The sequence below is a fragment of the Pinus tabuliformis genome, chromosome Q, assembly GCF_031772625.1.
Source record: "Pinus tabuliformis cultivar Carrire ecotype Pingquan chromosome Q, CPIR1, whole genome shotgun sequence".
Taxonomy (NCBI): Eukaryota; Viridiplantae; Streptophyta; class Pinopsida; order Pinales; family Pinaceae; genus Pinus; species Pinus tabuliformis.
In genome coordinates, this window is record NC_142296.1 from 648,114,738 (window position 1) to 648,134,921 (window position 20,184).

General features: G+C 40.7%; 1 protein-coding gene across 1 annotated transcript in view; it reads left to right on the forward strand.

Annotated features, from left to right (window-relative positions):
- The window catches only part of LOC149221175 (uncharacterized), a 273,434-nt gene that overhangs the window by 25,923 nt on the left and 227,327 nt on the right, over positions 1–20,184 (forward strand). The window contains exon 2 of the mRNA XM_089382914.1: positions 8,775–8,922. Within this exon, the coding sequence (XP_089239040.1) occupies positions 8,775–8,922 (148 nt within the window). The remainder of the gene's footprint in view (positions 1–8,774; positions 8,923–20,184) is intronic.

Below are 20,184 nucleotides of genomic sequence, written 5' to 3' on the forward strand. Positions count from 1 at the left end.
CTGAAAATAAATCAAGTATAGCATCAACACATACAGATCATCAACTGAAGGAAAACAAGCAAACAAGTGACACCGTTGTTTTTGGACTAATGTCCTCAGAAAAACCCAATGCGGGAAAACCGGTGCAACTATTTAGAGGGTTTTATTATTATGCAGTTTTAGAATACGACTTGGGTGCTAGAAATGGCTCACCCAATAGAGAATGCCCTCGATAGTAGTACTCTCAGTTGGAGACAGATATTTCAGCTAAATCACTGGATGACCGATCCCACAACAACAATGCAGCTTCTGCTGCTCTGCGTCACTCTGATAGGGACTGCATCACTCTATCTGGCTCTCCAGCTCCTAGTTTGTCCCATGAAATATCTCCCAGCGCTGCCTCTAGGCCTTGCGTCAGCCTCTCTGGCCCAACGTCAGCCTCTCTGGGCTCTGCGTCAGCCTCTGGAGCCTCTGCGTCAACCTCTCCCGGCTTTTGCGCTGATCCTCCTTGTACTAACTCTGCCTCTCTGCTATGTATTCACTGCCCCTCAACTGCAACTCAGATCACTCACTCAATTTCCTCAGCAAACCCTGCCCTAGAAAATCGAGTTCTTGATCTCTCTTGGTGTGTTTTCTAGCTGACCCTCAAGCTTCCTCTTATACTTTTCTTGTTGGTCCATCAACGACCGAGATTAAATCTCTAATCGACGACTAAGATTAGATTTGGCTTGATCCATGACTTTTGGACCATTCTAACCTAGTTTTCTATTAATTCATATTAATATTTTATTTTTCCTAAGTTTAGACTTAGGAACTCCATTAAAAATATTAATTATTTTAATATCTCCCAAACTGGTTAGATTCCGCCCAAACCATTTCTGGGTCTTGGAGATCTCATGGGCTTTAACATCTCCACCAGTTTTCGTGGCTAGAGCACATCCGATGCTACCCCAAATTAACACTCCCTCTTAGCAAGGACTGTGCTCTAGTAATACTCCTCATTGAGTATCACCCTGATCATCCAGCATCGGTCCTTGTGCTGATGCTAGGCCTCCCCGCCCAACATCCTCTACACTGCTACATCCTGTACTGCTGCCCATGGCCCTGCCACTGCCACTGCTGCATCTGTACGATAGCTCCCTCTGCATCCGTGTTGTTGCCCATGGCCCTGCCACTGCCACTGCTGCATCTGCACTACATCCCCTCTCATCATGCTGCATCGTGCTGCCCATAGCACTGCCACTGCTAATCGCTGCACTGCAACTCAGTTACTGAGAAGTAAGTAACTGATCCTCCCAACTCTGACATCTCTATTAGGCTAGAAACACTCCTGATGCTGAAGCTCACTCTGTCGCTGACAAATGCTCCCTCTACTGACTTTTGCGCTGCTGCAACAACTCCATGCATCTCGCATTGTTTCCTCACGCTATCCTAGGACTCCTGCACTGTAGCACCCTCTGTCACTCTACCCGCATTCGTCTCTACTGACATCTGCCAGTCTTGCTACTTCTCTTTGGGGCTCCCGTAGCAAGGTATAATCCAAGAGGTTGGGTACCTCAAGGATCTCTGCCCCTCATCGCCTGTAGTTCGTCTGACTACAACTCGATGTCTCCCCACTTCCTCTCAAGTGGCGCATGAGCACTCATGGCACAGTCGTCATCTGTCTCCACTTCTTTCTCTGCCCTCGCTGGCGCTGCCTTGGTCTTAGAAGCCTCTCCCTTGCTCTTCTTCCTTGGACACTAGTTCGCATAGTGACCTAGTTCCCCACAGTGGAAGCACTTGACCTTGGAGAGGTCCTTCTTCTTCCGTTTCTCCTGCTTTCTCGCAGATGCTACAACAACATCCTCCTCTTCCTCTTTTTTGATTCTAACCCCCTTACTGCTACTCCCCGCCTTGGTTAGCCGTCTGATCTCTTCTTGACAAAGAGCTGTCCACAGTTCCTCCTAATCCGGAAGGTTCGACCTGCCCAGTAAGCTCTGGACAAATACCTCCCAATCCTCTGAGACTGCATTCAGTGCAGTCCTCACCAACATCTCCTCATCCGGCGTGGCCCCTATGGAAGTCAGCTGATCTCGGATCTCCATCAATCGCCTGAGGAAGATATCTATCTACTTGCCCCTTTGCATCTGGTATGACCGCAACTGATTTTCAAGTAACATCTTCCTCTACATGGAAGTATGCTGATACAACTTCTTCAGGGCATCCGACATCTCATTTGCCGTACCCTTCTCGGCAATATGTGGTACCACATGATCCTTGACCCCGTCAAGGATGATGCACTTAGCCTTGGCCATTGCTTCTTCGTACTTCTCATTTTCAACTGAGTCAACTAGGATCGCTATCGTTTTCAAGGCGAAGTGCTTGATGCGATACTTGTTTAGAATGGACAAGATCCTAGCCTTCCAGACTACGAAGTTGGAAGCTTCGTCCAGTCTATCTTGATCTCTCAGCCCATTCACTACCATTTCGCTGCTCCTCTTTCGACTCTTTCGAGTCTCTCTACTTCCCTCCTGGAAGTCCTCTAATCGACTCCTGTTGAGTCTCTCAACTTCCTGTCTGGAAGTTCTCGGTTTGACTCCCTCTGAGCCTCGATTTCCCTTCTGGAAACCCCTCTGCCAATGTCGAGATGCCCCACTCTGATCGTTTGTGCAACTGCACCACTGATCTAGATTCCTCAGCTAGAAATCCTCGGCAGCAATTCCCTCCTCCTTGGTCTTGCCCTGTTAGGTATTGCTCTGACCACAGTACCCCACTGGCTTCGCTCCGTAACTTACCCACAACCTTCCATGCCTTAGCAATCTGAAGGTCTGAGCCTCTAGGCTCTGCGCAATCCCGACACCGGCAAAATCTGCACCTCCTGGCCACAGCATTGATCCTTCCTGACTGAGAAAGATGACCGGGCACTGCGTAGGTTAGGTCTGCTCCTCTCTGCCTCATCACTGATCCTACTCTTGGCTCGAACTGATGGCGCAGGCTCTATGCGTCACCCCTTCCTTACTGCTTTCTGCTAGGAATAGTTTCTGTCACTCAGGACAGCTGTTCTGCTGCTGCTGCTCTGCTCAGTTGATGCCTTTAGTGACCCTGTGATCTGCAACCACGCTCTGATACCATGTTGGAATTTCTAAGTTTAACCCGCTAGAAATTCTTCCTGTACTATCTGATTTATTTCTTCCTACTTGTTCAATTATTTAACAAGTTATTTACCATGTAAATACTAAAAATAAATACAAGTACAGTATCAACACATACAGATCATCAACTGAAGGAAAACAAGCACATAAGTGACACCGTTGTTTTTGGACTAATGTCCCCGGAAAAACCCAATGCGGGAAAACCGGTGCAGCTATTCAGAGGGTTTTATTATTATGTAGTTTCAGAATACAACCTGGGTGCCAGAAATGGCTCACCCAACAGAGAATGCCCTCGGCAGTAGTACCTCTCAGTTGGAGATAGATATTCCGGCTAAATCACTGGATGAACGATCCCACAGCAACAATGTAGCTTCTGCTGCTCTACGTCACTTTGATAGGGAATGCGTCACTCTATCCGACTCTCTAGAGCCCAGTCTGTCCTCCCAGCATTGCCTCTAGGCCTTGCGTCAGCCTCTCTGGCCCAACGTTAGCCTCTCTAGGCTCTGCGTCAGCCTCTCTGGCCTCTGCATCTCACACGCTGGCCCTCTCTGGCTTTGCACAACTCCTGGCTGCATCTACGTGGCCTCTGGTTGCCTCTAGTTGCCTCTGCGTCAACCTCTCTCAGCTTCTGTGTTGATCCTCCCGGTGCAAACTCTGCCTCTCTGCTATGTATTCACTGCCCCTCAGCTACAACTCAGATCACTCACTCAATTTCCTCAGCAAACCCTACCCCAGAAAATCGAGTTCTTGATCTCTCTTGGTGTGTTCTCCAACTGACCCTCAAGCCTCCTCTTATACTTTTCTCGTTGGTCCATCAACGACCAAGATTAAATCTCTAATTGACGGCTAAGATTAGATTTGGCTTGATCCATGACTTTGGACCATTCTAACCCAGTTTTATATTAATTCACATCAATATTTTATTTTTCCTAAGTTTAGACTTAGGAACTCCATTAAAAATATTAATTATTTTAATATCTCCCAAACCGGTTAGATTTTGCCCAAACCATTTCTGGGTCTTGGAGATCTCATGTGCTTTAGCCTCTCCACCAATTTTCGTGGCTAGAGCACATCCGATGCTACCCCAAATCAACAACATCAAGCTATCCGGTCGCTGCAAGGGGCTGTTGGCTGCCGGCTGAAGACAAGACTAGGAGAGAATTTCTCATATAAGGGTCACCTACTGGTGGTGGGTAACAATCACCATAGAATCTTAGCTCTCATTGCCAAATTCTTCAGGACTGGATCTCTAATTTCTAGACCCCCATTCCCTTTTGGAGCTCCGACTGTGTTTCAATTAATGAGGTGAATGTTTTTTTGTGTTGGTTTCCCCCCTTGCCATAGGAACTTGTGAATTTCTTTCCAACTTGCTGCATGACACCAATTGGCACTGACAAGGTTGAACATTTAAAAGTTGGAAGGGTTGATAACACAGAGTTAATTATCGTAACGTTTGTCTGCTAGATTTAACCAATGCGAGTCCCAGTGCTGCAGTCTATTCCTGATTCTATTGATTACACTTTGCTAGATCTTTGATGTCGGATTGCCTAGAGTGATTGGTATCTACTATCAGCAAATGTTTAAAGGACGATCAATTTGGTAAGCATGGGAAGCCTAAAATTCTTGCAATGTTTTAAAGAGAAGCTCACTTATATTCCATCCATAAATATGGCTTTTCTCAAGGTTTACTTTGCCTCAAGGTTTATTTAAAAATTGGGCCAGTACAATCTTAAATCTTGAAGTGATGATGGATGAAGCACCCCCCCAAGAGGAGATTATGACCAGCAAATTGGGAGTGATTTATTTCCCTGGCACCTCTTGCTATACTAATCCCTTGCAGATTGCCCAAAACTCTTTTTGGCTTTAATCTTCTGCTCAGAGAGTCTGTCATAATTATATAAAGTAGGTAGAGAGAGGACATCCTTAACTGAGTCCTCTTTTCGACTTGAATAAATCTGTTGGTCTGCCATCCACAAGCGGCATGATCGAAGGGGATCCTATGCAAGATTTTACCCAAAGAATGAAAGATTATGCAAATCCAAATTTACAAAGAAATCAAATAAAAAGGAATGTCTTACTTCGTCAAATGCATTCACCATATTCATTTTGATAAACATTGTTTTTCTCTTAGGTTTTTTGGCTGGAGTGTATCATCTCTTGAGGCAATATTATATTGTTAATGATCTATCTTTTTTACGTAAAGCCACAATGATAGACAAAGATAATTTTAGGGTTAATTTTTTTTACTCTGTTTACCATTATCTTTGTCAGAATCTTGTAAGAAGAGTTACATACTGAAATGGGCCAGAATCTTGAAAATGAAGAGGGGTTGACCACTTAGGGATTAAGGCTAACAAAGATGAGTTTGTACCTCCGCCAAGCTTGATCTTCATTCGCAAATGGTTGAGCGTCCTTTTCAGATTGAATGTGATCAAAGGTCAACAAGCACAGAAAAAGGGGATTATAATACCGTTCAGATTTGGGGCTTTATCTAGATCAAGAGCCTGTATCACTTTCACAATCTCCTCACCTATCTCTTTAGTGACTTCCAGATTTTCTTCATTGGACACCAACAACAGAACATTTTCCAGTGTTGCAGTGCAATCAACATAATGAGCATCCTCCTCTGTATATAAGACTTCAAAATGAGCATGGGCCACTTCTTTGATGGCAGAAAAACCAATGCAACGTCTTCCATCTTGAAGGTTTATCTCATTAACAGTATTCTTATAAAGCCTACCTTTAGTTTTCTTGTGGAAAAATGTGGTATTTTTATCATTCGATTTTAACCACAGGTGCTATATTTCTTCCTCTTTCTTGTTAGCTTTATATATTTATCTGCTCAAATCTCTTTCTTCCATCATGTCATGCTTAGATACATCCCCTTCTTCCATTTTAGAAAGCTTGGATTGCAAATCAGATTTCTCTTGAGCTGGAGAAATGTAGGAGCTTTTATTCCATTCTTTTTAAATCTACCTCTGTTTCCCTTAATTTCGCTTCCCATACATAGAAAGGGGACCCCATGACTGGGTTGCTCCAAGTCTCAGAACTAATCTCCACAGCTTTTGGATTTGGGTTGAACCTAAAAAGAATGGGATCGAGATTTTGCTGCTGATTGAAGGTAAGTGTGATAGGCTTGTGATTTGAAACGTTGGAAGTGATGATATTTGAAGAAATAAGTTGATTTCTTAACAGAAGATTGCTATTTATTAGGAAGCGATCCAATCTAGCAGATATATGTCCTGGATCTATTTTCCTGCTTGTCCAAGTATACTTCCATCTTTTTGGTTTTATGTCTAGGAGATCCCAGTCAGCTATAAGATCTTACATGATCTCTCTAAATGGATCTATTATGATACTGCATCCACTCTTATCTTTGTTGGATAGGACTACATTAAATTCCCCACCCACGATACCATTCCTACAATACCATTCTTTACATATTCTGAACCTCTCAAGGCCAGCCATGAACTCTAACATTCATCTTTTTCTCTATAATGAATGGACATGTAGACTTTCAAAATATGGTAATTCATACCTGAAGTTCGATGGGAGAGACTGGAAAGAACCTAATGTTGCATGCTTTGAGTGTGTATCAACTCAAACGTTGTATTGTCCCATCGTGTGAATATTCCACTCAACTCTCCTTTAGCTGTTACTGCTACTCTTGTGCTGATTTCGATTGTTTTCTATCTGTTTTCAGTGTTTCCATATCATCTTAGTCTTCTGGATGAGGACTATGGTTGGCTTTTCAGATCTGATGTTGCCACCTTGTGAACCTTCTAATGGCAATTGAGTCCCTTCATTTCTGCTTGCTTGAAGTTTCATAACACCTCTTAAGAACTCTCAATAGTTGTCTAAATCCCCAATTTTTTTTCTTTATTGGTTGACCCCCATGCTTGTCCTTTAATGGTTTATGCCTAGGTTCTCTTGACAGGCATTCCTCCACTGGCTCTTCCTCATCATGCTGCCGTTGGACCTTCTTCCTTGTCATAACTTCACTTGATTGAGGGTAACATATTTCTGAGATTAATTCTACTTCTTGCTGCTCTTGAGGAATATCACCTTCTGGGGTAATGACAGATCCATGCACTTCATTCTCTTTAGGACGGGGATCCAAAAGAGACATAGGTTCATTTGAGGGGGGGAGTAGAAGGACCAACTTTTTAGGGTTTCTTCCTGAAGTCACCTGATTTGTGCTTAGTTTCTTTTTCACTGTCTTCCATTGATCTTCTTTCTCTGCTGTAGCATGGTTCCTCGCAGATTTCTTGCAATTTTTAGCAAAATGCCCATATTCATGACAAATTTTGCACTTGAAGGGCAGATGTTCATAATACAACTTCTAGATGTGTTTCCAGTTGTCTAGATTCAGAAAAATTGCCTCTGGCAACCTTTTTTCTAAATCAACTTCAACATGCATTTTTGCACATGCAAACATTCCTGCTTTTGGTTCAGATTTACCAGCACACTTATTCAATGTATTTCTAGTAACTCTCAATAAGTCTTTATTCCAGCAGTGGGGCAAATGAGACTATCGAACCTAGACAGGAACAACTGAAGGTATGTTTGATTTAGGTTTGAAATCTGGAATCCAGTGATTGAGGTACATTCCCCTTGTATCCATAAAGTAAGGATCTCTCCAAAAGATAAGCCCCCTTTCATCTTTCTTTTCAGACAGAAAAACATAAAGCTCTCTTCCAGAGATATATATCAAGAGAGTTTCCCTTTTATCATTGCTACACAGTTCTTTTGCATATAGATGTCCACTGATCTTGGAGAGGATGATAGAGTCAGAGACTAGTGAACTGCCTGACAAAATCTCTTTCTGGCAGAGGCAAAGCCATGTGATGGGAGGAGGTAGCAAGAAGCAGCACTTCAGGCATTTGGTCATTTTTCTTCACAAATATGAAAGGCTGCAATTTGGTTGCATATCTTCCCAAGGAAGCAACCAGTGATTGGAATGCAGCTGCAATTTCTGGAGGGGGGTATGGGCCCTTCTGGATCCGGATTCAGGTCCATGGCTGAGGCCAAAGGGAAGATGAAGAGGAAGTGTGATAGAAGCAGAGTGGCTAGGGTTCCAGCCAAAATTGTTCACTTGTTTCTTAGTATGATGATGAAAATTATTAATAAACACGATATACGCATTTAATTCTACTTGCTGTAATTATTCTTTTTGATCTTCAATGCATTTTATGTGGGTAGAGTCATGTCATATATTAATCCAGTCCTGTTACACTTTACTTTTGTTCACTGGACAGGTAACTTCAGTTTGTTAAATGATGAAAAGCAAATTCTGTATGCCATTTTCTGGGCAATCCCATAACTGTTCATTTTACTATATTCTACTACAACGAAACTGTCCTCCCAGAAATAGTCACAATATGCTGTGCAGTGATGCCCAAACAATTGAAGCGCTGTATAATGCTACATGAGCTGATGGATCATCAGTTGGAGAAGGGAATTATCTCTAACCTGACCAGAGAGAAAATGACAGTTAGGACCTGGCATCAAATGAATAATTCATGAAACTGTTTATGTGTTAGAATCACTTGAGAAACAAAATCATACGTGTTTTCTGTTTGGATGGTATACATATTGACTCAATGATCTTATATTTCCAATTTATAATTCATGATTCCTTAAAATGCCACATGTCATACACAGGACAACTCTGCAGCCTTTTTTGCAACTGGAAATGTTGCAATATCTCGGAGGTACTTGATAGAGGCAGCAAATCTGTTGGGAGAACTGTCAGAGGGGCCATTTGATTCAAGCTTCAGTGAGTATGGATGGGAAGATCTGGAACTTGGAGGTGAGCTTCAAGTATTTTTCTATGGACAGCCTTATTGATTATTGAAACTAGTACAACTTATTATATTCAGCATACACCTAACAGTAACCTCCGACATGCAATAGGATATGGCATTTGCACTGAAAGCTGAAAGCCTCTTCTGTACGAAAACAAAACTCAAGCTACTGCCCACCCATCACTTGATGGCCATAATTCTCCCTAGAGATTGAGTCTATGATTGGCCCTTCATTCAGCAAAGTTAGAGAAGGTGCTTATCCTTATGGAGTGGTATTTTCAGTTTTATCAATATACTAAAGCTAGATCACAAGCTTTACCCATGAATTTGATTAATCCTTAAATTGCATCAAAACCTGTCTAGCTGGTTCATAGCTTTAATTTTCCTTGAACCTAGCACTGTGCGATTTATTGACCTAGCAAATTACAGATCTACTGAATTAAGGCACATCTAGATTCTTAAAACAATTAGCTGAAGCAAAATTATACAACCAATCTCAATCTTAAGTGACACAAACAAATTCTGCCCAATCAACAGTTCTTCATTAATAACTTAGAACCTACTTGGGCTCCCGTCCTAGGATAATGGCCCAACTGAGCAATTATAGTTACAACATGCCCTAGATCTAATCCAGCAAATTAGGTCCTAGATCTGTCTTTCACCTCCTTGGTTGATCTGGATCTTCAATGCTGCACTTCTGCACATCTTCAAACCCGACACATTAGAGTATCATACTCATCGCTTGAGAAAATCCCTCTCTCAATGGATAGTGCCGCTGTATGGTGTGTCTTCTCCTCTCCTTAGCCTTGCTTTTATAACTTTACATTTAGCTAAGTCACTAACCTTAATCTCCAAAGTGATTGATGGCAAGGATTAGATCTTGCCTCGCTTGAGATCAACGACTGAGATTAAAACATAATCACTAAGATAATTTACTTTACTTTTCTAAGTTTCTTTAGCTCAATTAGCCAACATAATAATTATGTGCTTTTTTTAAGTTTAAAACTTAGGCTAAGTTACATTAGCATCTCGCTGACACTTGAACAAGTGTCTTAACTGTTAAAATTGTCAACTAGGGCCAAGTTCCACTTTGGACAGCTCATTTGATGGAGATGATAATTGCATTGAATTCCTTTTTTCGAGAAGACCAAAATCTACCTAAAGATCATAAAATTTGGACAAGGGAAAGTGTATTTTTGAATTATAAGCTGTTAGGCCCCTATACTACTAGTGTAACCCCTTATTGTTATTAGTACAACCCACTTATTATATTGATGTACCCATGTAGTGCCCATATTGTTACTATTGTGCCCCATAGAAGCCCACTATTGTTATTATTGTGCCCTTACATTATTATTGTTATGTCGGCTCTGATTATGTTATAACCCCTTGGACTCCTATATATAGAAAGGAGGTCTTTTCATTTGTATCATCGAAGAATTGTTCATTTATGTAATGTAAAGGAGGTTGCCCCCTCAAAGAGGCTGAATTCTAAGGCATTGATCTATCTTTTCTTGAGCTGGTTTCATAACATTTGGTATCAGAGCTTTGGATTCTAGGGTTTCGCTGCTCCAAACAGTTCATCGTGGAATTTTCACTATAATTTTTTTTTTTTTTTTTGACGTTTCAGAAGTCGCAAAAAAAACCCATTTGAGAAGAAATCGCGCTGAACCTTGGGTCCAAATTTCAGAGCTTTTCACGTGATATTTTCGGAGATATGATTTGAGGAAGTTGGTCTTTTTGCAGACTCCTGAATTACATTCAAAACAGGTGACCTGGGGAAAATCGTCATAACTTTCTCTCTGAGGATCGGATTGAAATTTCGTAAGAAGGTATAGAAAGAGGACGGACTGTAGTTTCTTGTATGCATTTTTCAGATCCAAAGGTCGAAACAGTGACTCGTGGCACGTCGTACAAGTTCGCTCTACTGAACTAGTCTATAATCAAGTCACTGTGGGAGATTTCGCATAACTCTTCCTTGGAGAATCCAATTTGGGTCAGACTTGTGGCATTGGAAAGAGGACACAGAGGGCTACTACAGGTCACAATTTCAGAACTTAAAGATCCGAAAGTACAGAGTTAGAGTCATTTCAAGATCGAGCTCCTAAAATCAAGAAAAAACAAGATGAGGAAGTTTGATGGCAAGGATCCGGTAAATTGGATACTTCAGATGGAGCAATATTTTGATCTACATGGTGTACAACTGTTACAAAAGGTACGTATTGCATCTTCATATTTAGAACCAGATCAATTTTTATGGTATGAAGGGCTTTGTTCTCGTAAACAACTTGTTACGTGGTCAATTTTCACGGAGGAAATGATAGCACATTATGAGGATACAAAGAGCAACACCTTCTTTAGAGCAACACCACAACAATTGGAAAGAGTAAAAGGGTTTTGTGAAATATTGGAAAGAAAAATTATGGAAACCAGGAAGCATACCCCTCACAACTATAAAGATGGAAGTGTTGTTTCTCCTAGCCTTCCACAACCTACAAGGGTTACACCACAACAATTGGAAGAAAAAAGAGCAAAAGGGCTTTGTTACAGTTGTGATAGCAAATACACTAAAGGTCATAAGTGTGCTGAGAAGAAATTATTCTACATAGATTGTCAAGAGGAAGAAGAAAAGGAGCAAGAAAGGTCAAAAGAAGAAGATATACGCCAGGACCCCACCCCAGAGAAAGAAGAAATGAATCAGACCATATCTTGTAAAGCATTGGCAAGAATTACCACTCCTCAAACTCTCAAGATAGAAGGACATATCAAGAAGAAAAAGGTGAAAGAAGTGAAAGATCACATCGATAAAGAAGAAATGAATCCAACCATATCTTGTAATTCATTGGTCGAAATTACCACTCCTCAAACTATCAAGATAGAAGGACATATCAAGAAGAAAAATGTTCAAGAAGTGAAAGATCACATCGAGCATCAAGAAATGAATCTGACCATATCTTGTAAAGGATTGGAAGAAATTACCACTCCTCAAACTCCAAAGATAGAAGGACATATCAAGAAGAAAAATGTTCAAGCAGTGAAAGATCACATTGAGCATCAACAACAAGTTCTCCAAATTTTAAAGGATAACACCACTTCGGTGCAAAATCAAATGAAACAACAAGTAGATCAACATCGTAGTGAAAAATGTTTTGATGTAGGTGATTGGGTATTTTTACTGCTACATCTCAAGCAAGCTATTTATGAGAAGGAAATGTTGGCAATACTACATGCACTTAAAAAATGGCAACCTTACCGAATGGGAAGACTCTTCAAGGATGAGGATGTGAAAGCATTGTTTTGTGCTATTTCTATTATCCAACCAGATTGGATAAATGAAGCAAGGGATGAATGGAAGAATGACAAAGAAGTATGGCCACTTATTCAAAAGTTCCAAAAGATCCCAATTCAAACAATATTGCTAGAAATTGAAGAGGAAGGAAAAATCATATTGGAACCTGGAGCAGTCACAGAAACAAGAACCCGACAGCTACGAAATTGATCAATTTCAGAGTATCTCATCAAGTGGAAGAACTTACCTGCTGAAGATTCCACATGGGAGGACAAGAATTTTATACAAAAGCATCAAGAACTACTCAAGCGTTGAGGACAACGCTTTTTGAAGGAGAGGGGCATGTTAGGCCCCTATACTACTAGTGTAACCCCTTATTGTTATTTGTACAACCCACTTATTATATTGATGTACCCATGTAGTGCCCATATTGTTACTATTGTGCCCCATAGAAGCCCACTATTGTTATTATTGTGCCCTTACATTATTATTGTTATGTCGGCTTTGATTATGTTATAACTCCTTCGACTCCTATATATAGAAAGGAGGTCTTTTCATTTGTATCATCGAAGAATTGTTCATTTATGTAATGTAAAGGAGGTTGCCCCCTCGAAGAGGCTAAATTCTAAGGCGTTGAACTATCTTTTCTATCTTTTCTTGAGCTGGTTTCATAACATAAGCCCACGTGCGTATTTGATCAGGTCAGCCCTAAAACAAATTGGACACCCTTGGAAGGCTATAAATACAAGTGACCTCTACCTCATTTGGACATCATCATGGATCACTCTTCTATTCTCTTTATTGTTTTTGGCTCGCTCAAGCCTGAGGCAAGTTCGCGGAGAAATGGGTTCGCTTGAATGTGAAATTGCAGGGTTCGAAGCTCGCGCGTATTTTTCTAGGGTTTTGTTTCGCAGTCGCAGGCTTTCCAAAGGACAGATTCGGCTGGTCGCTGGCTTGCAGGTTCACTGGGTGGTCCCTAAGAATGATTAGTAAAATGAAATGAGGTTCTAGGAGACTAAGGTTAATGTAACTACTTCTCAAAGACAATTTGATTTAAGCAAGTATGTAAATGTATGAGCAATATAACAGATATATATATATATATATATATATATATATATATATATATATATATATAGGCTTTCCAAAGGACAGATTCGGCTGGTTGCTGGCTTGTAGGTTCATGGGGTGGTCCCTAAGAATGATTAGTAAAATGAAATGAGGTTCTAGGAGACTAAGGTTAATGTAACTACTTCTCAAAGACAATTTGATTTAAGCATGTAAATGTATGAGCAATATAACAGATATATATATATATATACACATTCAATGATGATCAATATGACATCCATAGGATAAAGAGTGTAGATAAGTGCTTTACAAATAATTGCTCAAATGTAAATAACAAATACTTGCACAATGGAAATGGGAATTCAAGTTACAATGACAGCTAGTCCTGCAAAACCAATGTTAGATCAAGATGTGAAATATTAGCAATAGGAAATATAACTTGCAAAGCAAATAAAACTTGCACTTGAAATGAAATCCTCAAATAGACAATGACATCAAATAACCATGAGCCAATAAATGCAAGTACAAGGGTTAGATAATCGATATTTCTAGTAAAATTATAAATGCTCATAAGACAATTTGACTAGGATGATATGCAAAACTAGACTAAGTGAAATGCAATTATCTTGGTCAATTTTAGATGCCTAATCTAAGGTTGAAAATTCCCCTTTCAAATTCTTACCAAAGGGTAAAGATTGAGGTGAGTTGCAAGCAAAAGGGGCGGAGGAGGCACTAGTCCGTCGTTAATGATACCCTTCCCCCAATCCTTGCAAATCCCACACGCCTTCGTTCCTACAAGGGGACAAAGCCACCTTCATAATTGCAAGGGCATGTGGTTGGAACCTTACTCTGTATCAGATGGAAGAAAAATCAGGGAAATTTATGTCCTATGATGTCTATACAACCAAGCTTATGCTTTGAGGTAAGTTTTGAATATGCAAGTCTAACACTAGAATGCCTAAATGAAAAGATTGAGTGTTGTTGCTTCCAAGGAAGAGTGTTGATAGCAATGTTTCGAAATAAGTTAAATGAGATAATGCTCAAGATAAATTGCACCAATAACTTCAATGGAAAAATTAGAGTGAAACTAGCTCAATGTCACTTCACAAGCTTTGAAATAAAAGTTGCATAGAATCATATACTTCACAAGTTGCTTGCAAACCAAATGAGCTAAGTGAAATTAGACAAGTAAGTTGCTCAAAAGTAAATTGCTTCAAATAAATGATGACAATACAATGCTCCAAGAAATATCAACAATAATCAAAATGACATGTAAGCATAAGTTGACATAAAATGATGAAGCATGTACCCAAATAATTTATGAAGCAATCACCAAGTAAAATAAAGGAGATGGATTAGTGAACAAATCAAAGCTTGCCAATGAAAATGTAAAGTACTTGCTTGTATGTTGTAACTTGAAAGCACAAAAAGAGAATTGGTCAAAAGAAATGTTGCAAATGTTGTAGCTTGAGCAACAATAAATTGCACAATACAAGAACTTGAAAATGGCAAACTAGACAAGCTCAACTTTGCAAATGAAAAGAAATGTGAGTGTTGTCTTAAGTCTAGAAATCAACCATGCATAGAACAAATTAGATTAGCACGAGGAACATGCATGCAAAAGAAACATGAGAGTCAAGAACTAAACTAAAGAAATTGTTAGTTTTTGTAAAATCAAATGTGTTCTAGCCACAAAATTTGGTGGAGAGGCTAGACTACCTGAGATCTTCGAAACCCAGAAATCGCTTCTGGAAATTCCGCCTAGAAATGACTTAATTAGATTATTAACCAGTTTTTAAATATTTCCTAAGTCTAAACTTAGGGAATATGGTTAATTAATTAGTATTAATTAGGTCAAGGTGAGAATCATCTAGAAACTCACACAGATCGATCTAGAGATGATCCTAGCCATCGATTATGCTTTAATCTTGGTCGTTGGTTCTCCAACAAAGGATTTTAAGAGGAGGTCAATGTGGTGATGGAGAGGACACTTGAGAAGTTTGATTTCTTGGCAGATCAATTTCTAGAGTAGCAGCAGTCAGTTGCTGGAGAGAGCTAGAGATCGAAGCAGTGTGAGAGGGGCAAAGACAGTGAGGTTGGAGGAAGTATTCAAGATCCAGTGAGTGCATTTGCAGAGAGGCAGAAGAGCCATAGAAAAGCTGACGTAGGGGTTGTGCAGTAGCTTCTAGAGGCAAGTTCGATTTGTTGAGAGGGAAAGATGTCTTCATTTCTAGAGGCTAGGAAGGAGTCCCAAAGTGCCGAAGAAGCATTTTCCAGCTAGCAGAGGGCATAACAACTTCATTAGAGATCAGTTAGAGTCTTGACATCAAGTGGACTGCGTAAAGCAGTGCAGAGGCTGACATAGAGGGTCAGGGGGATGAGTTTCTAAAGGTAAGTTGTGTCGGGGTTTGCTTGTGGGGTGAGGAAATTCCTCACTAGATTTTTGCCAGTATTTTTTCTCTATAGGATTGCCAAATTTCACCATCTAGTTGTACTCAGAATTTCTTACTGCTGCATAATAATAAAACTGTTAGTTGCTGCACTGGTTTTCCCAAGTTGGATTTTTCCGGGGACTTTTGTCAAAAAATAATTTTTTTAATTTTATGTGCGCTAGCATTTCTCAGCTTCTAGTGTTTTTTTTGCAGAATTTTAGTTGTGAAGGTTGTAATGTGTTTATTTTGATATTTGCAGTAGCAGATAATTTGTTAATTAATTAACATTTAGGAGAAATAATACCAGTTGCTGCAATAGGATTTTGGTTTTTAGAATTTTCACATGGTATTAGAGTGCAGTTGATCAGCTAGAGAGCTCAGAAATGAAGAAAAGAAATTCGCTACTCAGCAAGGGCAACAGGCCGAAATTCGTAAGGGCAGCACAATATTTTTGCTAGGAGGTCAAGTTGCTTGAGGAGGTTCATTTTTTCTGAGTGGGGTAGAAAAATTTGATCCTTCCAGTTCGAGTGATTCTAGAGGTAGAGGGAGTAGCTCAGTACTTTTGTTGGGCAGATCTGTAGCTAAACGCAAGGGTTTTGCAGTAGTACACTGAAGCAGAACCAACATTGGGGTGGAAGAGAGAAGAGCACACACAAAGGGAAAATTTTCCTTAGGGAACTTCTAGTCTCAAGAAGTTCGATTTTCCTTGCAGATCGATAGTAGTTGTGAGCAGATCTTCTCACTCTAGAAGGGAGTGCGAGTAGCAAAGCAACAACCGAGCAGAAGGAAAGAGGAAGTTTTTGATAGTTTGTTGAGATGGCCACTGCTGGGCTTCGTGATCAGGATAGGTTGGATGGAGCTTCCAACTATGTCATCTGGAAGGCAAGGATGTCCTTCCTTCTAGATGAATATGGCCTGAAAGCCTACATTGATGTTGTAGTGGTGGTTCCATAAGATGCAGATCAACAAAAATAATATAAGAAAGAGATGGCGTGGGCGAAGCGGTTGATCTTGGATGGAGTCCGGGATCATATTGTCTCACATATAGCTGGCAAAGATACTGCCAAACAAATGTGGGATGCTCTCTCCACGTTATACCAGGGAACTTCCAAGCAGCGGAAGATGTTTCTTTAGGAGAAGCTGAGATGCAATTGGATGCAGAAGGGGGAAAGCATATATCCCTTCCTTGCCAAGATTTAGGAGGTCTAAACCAATTGTCAGCTGTTGGGGCAGCGCCTCAATCCATGGAGCTAGTGCGATTGGCACTCAATAGCGTCTCAGAGGATTGGCAAGTTTTTGTCCAAAGCATATTGGGCAAAGATAGGCTACCAGACTGGGATAGAATGTGGGCCGATTTGCAGCAGGAGGAGTTGAGACGAGCTCTGTTAAAGAGCTCCATCAGTGGCAGTAGCAGTGGATCGAAGATAGTGAAGGAGGAGGAGAATGTGGCCCTCGCATCAAAGGGTCCCAGTCAAGGATAGGGGGAGCAGAGAAAGAAGAAGAAGGACTTGTCAAAGGTCAAGTGCTTCAGGTGTGGTGAGCTTGGTCACTACAGTACCCAGTGTCCTCTCAAGAAGAAGGACAAGGAGGAGAAGCAGGACCAACAGGTAGCTTCAGTAGAGATCGATAGGCTTTCCTCCAGGCTGGAGGAAGACTTCGCTATGTTTGCTGATATACCTCCAGGAGTGAGGTGGGGAGACTTGGACTTGTAGCCCCAAAGTGCTATAGTTGGGCAAGATCCTTGAGGAGTCCACCTCATGGATCATTACCTAGCTACGAGGGTCCACAATATTCAGTAGTAGGATGGATCAGTGACAGTTGATGCAGTAAGAGACTGAGTGATAGTTGCAGAGACTAGTAGCAGTCAGATGTTGGGGAGCGCAGTGCAAAGTTGGCAGCAATGCAGTTGGCACAATGCAGAGTCAACAATAGCGCAAATTATTCAGTGATAGTGCAGATGCTAGTGGCAGTCAGAGACTTGGGAGACATGCATCATACTGATCATAGTTGATTCAATATTTTGGATGCTTTTCAGTTGCAGATGTTACAATTGTAGCAACAACAGATGAGAGGGAGTTGTAGTGCAGATGCAGTGTTGGCAACAGTATGGCAGTGTCAATAGCAACACAGATGCATCGTATATCAGAGTTGCATAGTGGTTGGGGGCAGTACGACCAGACATCAGTAGCGTGTCAAGAGATGTTGCAGAAACAAGGTGTTGCGACAGGGAGTGCAGAACTAGAACACATTTCTCGCTAAAAGGGAGTGTTAGTTTTTGTAGCATCGGATGTGTTCTAGCCACGAAATTTGGTGGACAGGATAGAATACATGAGATCTCCAAAACCCATAAATTGTTTCTGGAAATTCCACTTAGAAATGACTTAATTAGATTATTAACCAGTTTTTAAATATTTTCGAAGTCTAAACTTAAGGAATATGGTTAATTAATCAATATTAATTAAGTCAAGTGAAGAATAATGTAGAAACTCACACGGATCGATCCAGAGATGATCCTAGCCATCAATTATGCCGTTGGTGCTCCAACAAAGGATTATAAGAGGAGGTTGATGTGGTGATGGAGAGGACACTTGAGTAGTTCGATTTCTTGGCAGATCGATTTCCAGAGTAGCAACAGTCAGTTGCCGAAGAGAGCTAGAGATCGAAGCAGTGTGAGAGGGGCAGAGACAGTGAGGCTGGAGGAAGTATTCCAGATCCAGTGAGTGCATTTGCAGAGAGGCAGAAGAGCCACAGAGAAGTTGATGTAGGGGTTGCGTAGTAGCTTCTAGAGGCAAGTTCGATTTGCTGAGAGGGAAAGACGTCTTCAGTTCCAGAGGCCGGGAAGGAGTCCCAGAGTGTCGGAGAAGCATTTTTCCAGCCAACAGAGGGCAGAACGACTTCATCAGAGACCAGTTAGAGGCTTGACATCAAGCAGATTGCACAGAGTAGTGTAAAGGCTAACGCAGAGGGTCAGAGGGCCGAGTTTCTGAAGGCAAGTTGTGTCGGGGTTTGCCTGTGGGGTGAGGAAATTCCTCACTAGATTTTTTCTAGTATTTTCTCTGTAGGATTGCCAGATTTCAACATCCAGTTGTACTCAAAATTTCTCATTGCTGCATAATAATAAAACCCTCAACTACTGCACCGGTTTTCCCAAGTTGGGTTTTTTCGGGGACTTTTGTCCAAGAATATTTGTGTTAATTTTATCTGTGTACTAGCATTTCTCAACTTCCAACGTTTAATTTTTTCCGCAAAATTTTATTCGTGAAGGTTGCAGTATTTTTATTTCAGTAGCAGATAATTGTTAATTAATTAACAATTAGGAGAAATAATACCAGTTGTTGCAATAGGATTCTGGTTTTTGAATTTTCACAAAAATTAATCCACCCACAAGTACAAGTCCTCCCTCTAAATGAGGAGATGGGATACCATGGGAGAATTTCCCAAGCTCCCTCACGCAAAAATGGTTTTATTATTGATTTGTTACAAGAGAAGATATGCCTTTTATATATGGGAGAAGGGCTCAAGATTTGAGGATGCCTTCACAATAAAATTCAACCTTGAAATGCTAGGATCTCTCCTCTATAAAACAATGAACAAATTTTACAAAAAATGGATGGCTGCAAGACGCCAATGGTCTTCAAATACAATCTGGAAATTCGTGACAGAATTCTGTACAAAAATTGCAGCCGCTTGTGACAAGGAAAACTGATGTAGGGAAGAAGAGGTAAATCTCTTTCAACTACACGACCAGATGGTATGAATGGCAGCCCTTTGGGAGCTCATGGCCAGCAGAGATTGAGACTCCAAACAGCCACAATGGAGAGGTCTCTCTTCCAATCGATGGATCTAGGCTTGCAAACAAAAGAGGAAAGCTCCCAGCTCTCACAGCCTTGACAACTCAGCCTCACTCTCTTGCTAAGGTCCTACAAGAAAGCATGTTAGTAGTTTTCAAGCTCTTCTTCCTGCCATAAAAAAGTGTTAGAAAATACTAAAAAACAGAGGCTGCCAAACCAATCAAATGTTAGTGGACAGCAAGCAAAAAAAGGGAAGAAAATATTTACACTTATTCTACAAGGGACTAAGCTAAAGAGTATGAGTAAGACTCTCCCCTTTTCTTAGCCATTATGAAGCTCTTGATAGCAAATTCAAACCAATGAAAGCACAAAATATTTGAAATAGATAGTTTAAGTAGATAAAACTTGTATACAAGCTAAGGCTAGGGTCCCTGCAAGAAAACTCAAATAATGAGACTATGAATTTTGAAACAAATGAGAGTTCTTCCAAGAGCCACGCTCAAGAGTGGGATGGTCTGTCCTAAGACTTTTGTGAAAATTCCAATATGGAATCCTATTGCAGCAACCGGTATTAATTTTCCTAATTGTTAATTAATTTGACAATTTATCTGCTACGACAAATACCAAAATAAACACATTGCAACCTTCACAAAAAAAAATACTGCGGAAAAATAATGCATTGGA